The sequence below is a fragment of the Motacilla alba genome, unplaced genomic scaffold (assembly GCF_015832195.1).
Source record: "Motacilla alba alba isolate MOTALB_02 unplaced genomic scaffold, Motacilla_alba_V1.0_pri HiC_scaffold_34, whole genome shotgun sequence".
Taxonomy (NCBI): Eukaryota; Metazoa; Chordata; class Aves; order Passeriformes; family Motacillidae; genus Motacilla; species Motacilla alba.
In genome coordinates this window covers 193,419-202,589 of record NW_024037436.1, presented here as the reverse complement: position 1 = coordinate 202,589, position 9,171 = coordinate 193,419, and the positions used below count along the sequence as shown (strand labels likewise).

The 9,171-nt window shown below is 53.5% G+C and overlaps 1 protein-coding gene across 1 annotated transcript; it reads left to right on the top strand.

The window, feature by feature from the left end:
- The first annotated feature begins 413 nt into the window (after positions 1-413).
- LOC119696624 (zinc finger and SCAN domain-containing protein 2-like) lies at positions 414-8,828 on the top strand. The gene is made up of 2 exons (XM_038126421.1): positions 414-531; positions 6,394-8,828. The coding sequence occupies exon 2, from the start codon at positions 6,426-6,428 to the stop codon at positions 7,155-7,157; it is 732 nt and encodes a 243-aa protein (XP_037982349.1). The 5' UTR covers positions 414-531; positions 6,394-6,425; the 3' UTR covers positions 7,158-8,828.
- The last annotated feature ends 343 nt before the right edge of the window (positions 8,829-9,171 follow it).

The following is a 9,171-nucleotide window of genomic DNA, read 5'->3' as shown; positions in this document are numbered from 1 at the left end:
TCTCTGCCCTCCCCCACTCATCCACAGGGGCTTTGGGCAGTTTTCCCTTTTTGGGGGAAATGGAAGCGATGCGCTGATGCTCCTGATTAGGGGTAGGAGAAGTGAGGCTCCAGGGCTCCCCGCTGAGCCGGAGGCAGCGGGGCCGCAGGGCCGGGAAAGGCGTGGCGGGAGCTGCGGAGAAGTTTGTTTGTGTTGGCAGCTCAACGCCGGCCCGGGCCCGGGCCCGTTCCGGGGCTGTTCCTCATCTCCGGCTTTGCCCTCACGCAGCCCGGGGGGCGCTGCGAGCGCGGGGCGGGGCCGTGCCGTGCGCGGAGCCCGCCCCTGGCTGCGATTGGCCGCCGGTGCCGTCAGTCGCGGGTGTGGCGCGCTGATTGGCGGGGCGGGGCGAAGCAGGGCCCCGGGGGCGGGCTGAGGGGCGCGCGTGGCGCAGCAGCGGCGCCATTGGCGGAGCGTCTGTGCGGGCCCGGGAGCGGCGGCAGCGGCCGGAGCGCGGGGAGGCGGCGGCGGAGCTCGGAGGCGGCCCCGGCGCAGGTGGGAGCCGCGCTGGGTTGTGCGGGGGCTCGGGGCTGGCTGCGGGCCGAGGGGGCGGCAGGGGGCCGCGGCGGGTTGGCTGTGCCGTGTGCGGCCCGTGCTGGCCCTGGGCTGAGGGCGCTGCGGGAGCGGCTGCCCGCGGTCTCCTTCCCGCCGCTGCCTGGGCAGGAGCCGCTGCCGGAGCAGCGCTGGCTCGGCCCGGTTGCTGTGGCTAGGACAGAGGTGGCTGCCCCGTGGCCGGGGCTGCGCGGGGAAATTGCCGTCGCCGGAGGTTTCTGTGCTCCGAGGAGACAGCGGAGTCCTGACAAAGTGACTTTATTGCTGAGCAGAGGGAGAGCCCGTGGGGCATTTGCCGTGCGCTCTCTGCCAGTGTTGTAGTCCGCAGCCTCCTTTTTATCCTCATTCTCCCGGCCGCTTCTCCCTCTGCCTTTGCCCACGGGCTGAGGTACTTGGAAGGTTCAGAGTTCCCGGTGCGCCTGCTGCATGTCCTCGTTAATGTGCGCCCCCACTTTTGTGTAACAGCCGATATTCATGGCTCTGTGAAGTCTTTGTTCTTCTCGAAGTTCAGGAATTTAGTATGATATTAGCTGAGCAGCAGTCTGTGTCAGTTAATAATAATCAATCACATTTCCTGAAACAGATCGGTTTTCCTATTACTTCCTTATGTAGAAGTCCCTGGCCCTATCTCCAATCCAATTCACACCATGTTTTTGTAAAGACACATTTGTCTTCTTCCTTTCACTCCATCCTCTTATTTTCTAAACAATTCCCGTTGCAAACGTTTAATTACCTTTGACTCAGTCTCTTCTGCTGAGTGTTCTTTGGCTTTGGGATTATTCTCGGTGCCCTCATTCCCTGTCCTTTTGTAGCCGTTTCTGGATCAGGAGGCCTGGCTGCCACCTGCACCCCCTGGCTCAGCTGCTGAATGAGCTGCACTGTCAAGGTGTGGAGCATGGTACAAAGATGAGAGTTGCTGTAGCACCTGAGAGGAGAAACAGCATTGTCCACACTTTGCCCAGCAGTGTTAATTTGCATTTCTGAAGCTCCTCTCCTGCCTGCCTAAAACTGAACCTTGTGTTCCAGTGCAGTAATCTGGTAATTCATATGTTCCCTCCCCTCCACTGCTTTTAATTTTCTGCTTTTTTTTTAACAATATTCTGTTAACTGTTTACAAGTTAAAGGGTCACCTTTAAAGCTTGTCGAGTTTTTTCAAATGCCTGAACATGAACATCGAAAAACCCATACCAAAATTTTGCCATTACTAACGGCTACGCACACACATACACAAAAACCTCCCAATGGAATAACAATTTCTGCTACTTTTCCTAAGAATAAAAATTGGTTCTCACACCCCTGGCCCAAACCTAACTGACAGTATAAAAGTAGAATTGTAAAAAAAAAAAACATTCTCATGTTGTAATCTTAGCATTGAAACTGGAGGACGAACAAAAACTCTCCAACAGTATTTTTAGTGTTAGAAAATCAAGGCGTTACTTGATTCTGGCCAGGATGTGCAAAGGAAATCATTTCCTACACACATAGTCTGGCTGTGTAGAGAAACCAATTCCATGACACAAGTTTTACTAGATTTTTCCTAAACTTTTTACAGTCTGACCAAATATAAATCCATTGATTTTATGTTCATTGCTTTGAAGTTGGGTCATTCTTAGTATGTGGTTTCCTATTAGACCCGGCTGTCTTCCCCTCTGATGTTGATTAGGGCCACACTCCTGGATTTCCTTCTCAGCCTTTTCCAGACCAGGTGTCTCTAACTCTGCTGGGGGCAGTGTCTGGGGTAGCTCTTGGTTGCTCTTTGCTGCTGGGTGTTGGTGTTTCTTTGTGGATATCTTTTGGACTATTCCCAGTCTGTTGAGATGTTAAGGTCGTCTCAGTTGAGTGGTGTAACATCCTGTAAAAAAAGGTTTTAAAACTCCTTTCCCCAAGCTGAGGCAAATAAAGCATGAGTAGAGAAATAAAATTTTTTAAGGTTAAATTTGAAATTATTCTCTTTTAAAATACCTTAATAAGTGATGCAGTGGTTGCTGAAGCAGTCAGAATTGCTTTTGCCCCCCTGTAAGGTGACATGGTGTCAGCAGAAGCTATTGAAGCCTTCCTGCTCAGGGCATTTCAGTGCCAGGCTCTTGCAAGCACACACAGCTCCGCCGGTTGAGCTGACCGTGGGGCGGTGACCTGCGCTGTGTCTGATTCCCCTTCCTCAATAACAGCGTGTCTTGTAGCTCTTTTCCCTTCTGCTGCCCTTGCAGAGCCATCCATACACACATTTTCTCCCTCGGGCCGGGGAATGTCTCATCAATCTCTGCCAGGCTGGGTCTGGAGCTCTGTGCCTTGAATGCAGCCCTGGGTTTCTTGCCAGCCCCTCTGCAGGCTGTTGAGACAGGAGGCTGGGTGAAACCCTTCCCCTGTCCTCAGTTCTCAATCCTCCTGTGCCATTGAACAAGTTTCATGCTGTAATAACCGAGCCCTGCTCATCCATGTAGAGGCTCTTTTGGTTGTCAAAGCTTTACTTTGATGCCAGACTTGAACGATAGGAGATCCTCCTGTTGTCATCAGTTTTCAGGCCTCGGTTTCCATGAGAGCTGTGTCTGCACAATTCTGCAGACATTGAGGCCACTCTGGCCACAGGGTTAAACATCTTAGATGGAGAATTCATTTGGCTTGGCCCTGTTTAATGTTCACTTACATTTTGTTTTCCCTGTCCAGCAGTGCCACGGAAGGTGCCTCAGTTTATCTGTTTTTTAACACTTGAAAATTCTGATTTTCTTCTGCTGTCCATCCTTCTGGTTTCTTGACTGACAAGATAGGAGTATTGTACTGAGAGATCCCTGGCTCCAAAAGCCTTGCCTTTAGCAGAGACTAAATACAAGGCTCTAAGCTCTTCCTTCCCTCTCTTGAAATAGGGAATTGTTAAAGTAATTCAATAAGTTTTGCAATATTAATTTGCATTCACACATTTGCCATAAAAACCCTTCCCAGATAATATAACCACAATTAGGAGCAAGCAAAAATTCAGGCTATTCAAACCTGTACACCACATGTACTAATAGTGGTTGAAGAAAACACACTTGGTCATTTTGCCACTTACCCTCTGAATAATCAAACAACTTCTTGACAATTTCCCCCCCCCCCCTTACATCTGAGATTCAGAGTGGATTGAGAGGCCCCTGTGTCCATCAGGAGAGGCCTCCTCTCGATGCAGACCCACCCTGAATGTTCTCAAGGGCTCCAGTGTGGTGGGTCCCTGGTGTGATGGGAGCTGTGACACCCCTGCCAGTCCATGTCCATCAAGGGCTGGACTTGCTCGTGCTGAGGGTGCTGCTGTCTGTGCTTGCAGTGTCCCTGTGCCCTGCAGCTGGAGCCCTGATTCCTTGCCAGGGGCTGTTTGGGTGGGCTCTGCCCTGCCGAGGAGGGCAATGCCTCTGCCAGGTGCTTGTGGCCGAGCGCGTCCCCTGGGTGCTGGGGCCCCCTTGGGCCCTGGGCTTGATCCCTCGGGGGCTGTAGGAGCTCTGCCATGGCCTTTGCCTTCAGCTTGGCCTTTTTCTGCTCCCTTCTTGCATTCCCCTGCTGTGCCTTTGTGCCCAACTGCTCCGGGGCCTTCTTGTGCCACTCCTGCAGCTGCCCTCAGTGCCTGTGGGTGCTCATCCTCTGACAGCTGCTGAGCTTGCTGCAAATCATTTGTTTTCCAGGGACCCTTACAAAATCCATAAAAGAAAATCTTGATCCTTCCCTTATAATGCACACTTCCCAGCTGTTCCTTTGTCGTCCTCCTTGTGCTCAGGGTCCCCTCCACAGCTCGTGTCGCAGAGCCGGTGCCTGTGCTGCCGCAGTGTCCAAAGGCGGCCCCCCCGGCGGGCAGGGCCGGCAGCTCCACGGGGCCGGGCAGCGGCCGGGGCGTCCCGCAGCCTCCTGGGGGCCGGGGGCCGCTGCCGGCCCTGCCCGGGGCTGGTGGGGTCAGGCAGCGCCCGGCGCTGAGCCCCGGCTGCCCCACAGCCCCGGCCCGGCCCCGCAGCTCCCCACAGGCCCCAGCCCGTGCTCCCAGTGCCGCAGCTCTGCGCCCGGTGCTGCCGCTGCCCAGCACAGAGAAACCCCCTGGAATCCTGACCTCCTTCTTTTCCTCTCCTGGAAACCGGGGATAGAAGGGTCTGTAACTGTTCCTGGATCACCTGGCAAACTTCAAGGATAAGATGGTGCTGAAAAACTTCCCAGTCTTCACGATTCATTCTTTTCCTTCTCTTTTCCATCTTCCTTCTTCTTACCACATACATTCCTCCTGCTTCTTCTTGCCTTAACCCTATTGCTGCACACTCCCCTTCACCCAGTCCCTTCCCAGCACACCAACACCATCTATCCGCTGTTGTTCAAATCCTTTCTTGACTTCCCTTATTGCCCCCCTGGGTGTCCAAGTCATTAGTTACCTCTGGGAGAATGTGTAAACTACCTCAACATTATCCCCTTTTTTATCACGTGTGATAATAATGGCTCTGTTAAGTCTTTGTTCTTCTTCACAAAGTTCAGGAATTTAGCAGGACCTTGGCTGAGCAGGAGTCCAAGTCAATAACATTTTCTGAAACTGATGGTTTCTTCTGCCACTTCCTTATCTACAAATCCCTTGCTCTATCTCAAAGGAGATTCACAACATTTTTTGGTAGACACTTTGATCTCATTCTTTTCAACATGACGGGAAAGGGGAGGAGAAGCCATAAAAGGGCGTTTAGGACACCAAAACTACAAAGGAGAGGGGAGGGTCAGCCCTAAACTGAGTCAGAGGGGAGCTGGGATTTAGAGAGCATGATGGAAAAGGGATAGGAGAGGTGGATAATGGGAGGGGGGCAGCAGGAAAGGGGTTCCCATGGTGGTCCCTTTGTGTCCCCATCACTCGATCCCTGGAGCATTTCCCCAGGGCTGTGGGAGGGGATGGATCCACACTGGGGTGTTCCCCAAACCTCTTGTCCATCCTTGGGAAGCTCTTTGGGGCGGTTCTCCCCACCCAGCAGCCGGTGATGCTTTGCTGTGGGGCAGAGGTGGGTGGGAGAGGGGAATTTGGGTTGGTCACGGAAGAGGAGGGGAAGGAGAGATTGAAAGGAGGAGCAGGAAAAGGAGCAGAAGGAGAAGCACAAGTTTCCATCCTGCTGGTGACTAGGGAGGGGGAGCTCACCCCAAATGTATCAGGGAGTCCTCCAGAGGGGTCCTTCTAGGAGAAGTGTTTGGAGTTTGCAGATTCCAGAATCAAGACTGAAATATCTTTGTGGTCCCTGGGAGGCCTTGTGGTTTTGGGGAGGGGAAAGTTTGGGTCTTGCAGGACCCGAAAGCTGAATCACAGATTCCCCTTTGGGGGGATATTTGGGCATCCACAAGATGATCACCAGGTACTGGCGGGAGGAGCACATCAGTCTTGGGGCTCCCCAGGAGAGTGGTGGAGGGGAACTGCAAGACCCCTGGAGTGGTGAGAGTGGAGAGGGGCAATCCCATAGCTGTTGGACCCATGGCATCCTGAAGGATGGAGGAGAAGATTCTGGAGTTGGGGGATCCCTGGGATCCATGGAACCCTCCAACAGAGAGTCATGGGAGAAGGGATCACTGGGACTCTCAAATACCCTGGGTCATCTGTAAGCAAGACCCCAGAATAGAGGAGCCACAGGAGCCCCATCAGCCAAGGGAAGGGAAACCCCATAACCCAGAGTGGAGAAACGAGAGGTGAATCTCCTTTGAGGATTTTTTGGGGGACTGAACCTTCGTGTTTTGGAGATTTTTGTGGGCACAAAATATCTGGTCACTTCCTGGGAGGAACTTGGGCAGGAGGAACCCCCAGCCTAAGGTGCTCACCTATTGTTCTTCCCCCCCCAGACCAAGATTTGTCATTCCCAAGCCTTGGGCCAATGGAGGAGAAGGAAGAGCCGCAGAGATGCCGCATGAGGAGGAGCTGCAAACCCAGCCCAGGGAGCTGCAAGAAGGAAAAACCCCCTCTGAGCCAGGAAGGTGGCCGGAGATCCAGCCGGAGCTCAGAGCTGGTGGAGAAGCCCCACAAGTGCTTGGAATGTGGGAAGGGCTTCAGCCGGAACTCCCACCTGGTCCGGCACCAGATGATCCACACTGGGGAACAGGTGGAACGGCCCTACAAGTGTGGGGAATGTGGGAAGACCTTCAGAGACAGCTCCAACCTGATCCGGCACCTGAGGATCCACACTGGGGAACGGCCTTATGAGTGTTTTTTGTGTAAGAAGAGCTTCAGACAGAGCTGCAGCCTGATGGAACACCAGAGGATCCACACTGGGGAAAAGCCCTACGAGTGCTTGGAATGTGGGAAGAGCTTCGGGTGGAACTCCGACCTGATCCGGCACCAGAGGACCCACACTGGCGAGAGGCCCTACGAGTGTTCCGAGTGTGGAAAGAGGTTTCGGAGCAAGTCCCATGTCCTCCTGCATCAGCGGACTCACACAGACGAGAGGCCCTTCCGCTGCCCCGACTGCGGGAAGGGCTTCAACCGCAACTCCCATCTCACCCTGCACCGGCGCATCCACACCGGGGAGAGGCCCTACGAGTGTGAGGAGTGTGGGAAGAGCTTCTCCAGCAGCTCTGGCTTGACCCAACACCAACGGACACACCAGTAAGGGAAGCCCTGTGAGTGCCCCGAGTGCAGGAAGAGCTTCATGTGCTGCTCCAGCTCCATCTGCTGTGGAGACTCGGGGGCCTGCCAGTGGGGCTGTAACGCCTCAACTCTGGAGGGGCAGAAACAAGCAAGGACAAATACTCCTCTGAGGTTAGGGTTAGAGGTGCCTCCCTCCCATAGGCCTGTGTAGACACATGTAATGTGTTAAATTTCATTGGTTTATCCAGTTGACATTACCCCTGTTCAGCCCCTTTTTACCATGTTTGTATCCCCCTAGAATGTTCTTCCCTCACCTGATCCCCATCGGCCCCAGTTTGCTGCAGTGTTCTGTTCCTGTTATCCCATTGGTTCCCCTAGTTTGCTGCCCTTCCTCTGCACCACTTTTCTCTGTTTCCATTGGTTCTTGGCCTTCAAATCCACCCTTTTGTCCATATTTAACCCTGTGTCCTCCATTCTGCTGGGTCTTTGTCCCTGGGCCCTCTTCCTGGCAATAAAAGGCTTTCAGATCTCCAAAGAAAGACCTGTCTGTCCCCTCCCTTGCCAGCTCCTTTAGCAAGAGTGCTCCAGGCCTTGAAAGCGCAGGTTGCTCTCTGGAACTCGGTGAAGCACGCTGCTTCAGTCTCCCATTGGAGGATCTGCATGGATGATCCCCAGTGACCCCCATTGGGAAGAGCTCTGGTGACCCCTGTTCTGCATGATCTCCGTTTGGTGGGGGGAAGGTGTGGGAGAGATTTCTTTCCCTTCTCCTTGTGCTGCTGTGATTTGGTTGGTAAAAAATTCACTCCCTGTTCCCAGGCTGGGTCTGTTTCACCCATGCTGGTGCTTAGGGCAGGATCTCTCCCAGTCTTTCTCTGCACTCCTGGCCCTTTCCTTGTATTTCCTCTCCCTGTACCATTGCAGAGGGCAAGGACAGAGCAGTTTTGGTGGCTCCTGGCATTCTGGCAGGACCAGCCCAGCTCTGGGGTTCTGAGGGGCTTGTGGGGCTCCCCTGTTCATGGGACATCCCTGCTGGAGGAGGGTGTCCCCCCCTTGCTGCAGCCCCAGCCCTCAGGCAGCGCTCAGTCAAGCAGAAAATGCCCTCACCTGGGGCCTCATTTCTGGGCACACCTGAGCCTCTGGACAACTCAATACCCATCTTGGCATTCACCTGAGTTCCTGAATATCTGGAACCCCATTTTTAGAGCTGTTTTGGGTTTGCTTGGCCTGGTTTTTTGTAGCAGGGGTGCTCCAGGGGTGGGTTTTGAGAGAAGCTGCTGGAAGCTTCCTCTGTGTCCAGCAGAGCAATTCCCTGGTGGTTCCAAAGATGGAGGTGCTGGATGCAGACAGCCCCCCGAAGCCCCTGGAGATCTGTTGAGGGTTTCTTGCAGAACAGTGGACATGTGCACAACCCAGCCTTCATCAAGACTGAGTAAAAGGTTGCAGCGTCCTTGAGGACACGAAAGAGGAAGAGCCTACTCAGAAGTAAACAAGTCCAGGCTGGAAGGCAGGATATGGAACTAAAAGCCACAGCGGAGCACATGAAGAAAGAAAACTAACCAGTTAGCTGGCAGCTTGAGACACATGCACAGATAGACTTAACCAATAATGTATTAGCTTAGGGTATGTGAACAGTAGAGCATGATATAAATGTAACCTATTTGAGCAATAAATCAGCTTCTCTTGATCACATTGATCATGGCATGACGTCCCATTTTTGACCCTCTACAGGATCCATGGGGATGCAGAGATCCTCACACTCCCAGTGCTTCTCACTTCATTCCCTGCCCCTCCCAGTGCCCTCCATCTGTCCCCCGTCCAGTCCCTTCCAGCTCTCATCCAGGCCATCCAAGTCCCAATCTATTCTGCTCAGTTCACTCCCAGTCCCTTCCTGTTCAAGCCCAGTCCCTAGGATTCCCTCCATCCCTCCCAGTCCATTTCCACTCCCTTTCCAGTTTATTTTATTCTCATTTCTTCTCAGTTCACTTAGATCTGCCCCTGCCCTCTCAGTGCTCCCTGACCTGCTCCACTCACTCTTA

Excerpts from the sequence above, each read along its gene's own strand:
- LOC119696624 (XM_038126421.1), top strand. The coding sequence starts at position 6,426 with ATGGAGGAGAAGGAAGAGCCGCAGAGATGCCGCATGAGGAGGAGCTGC.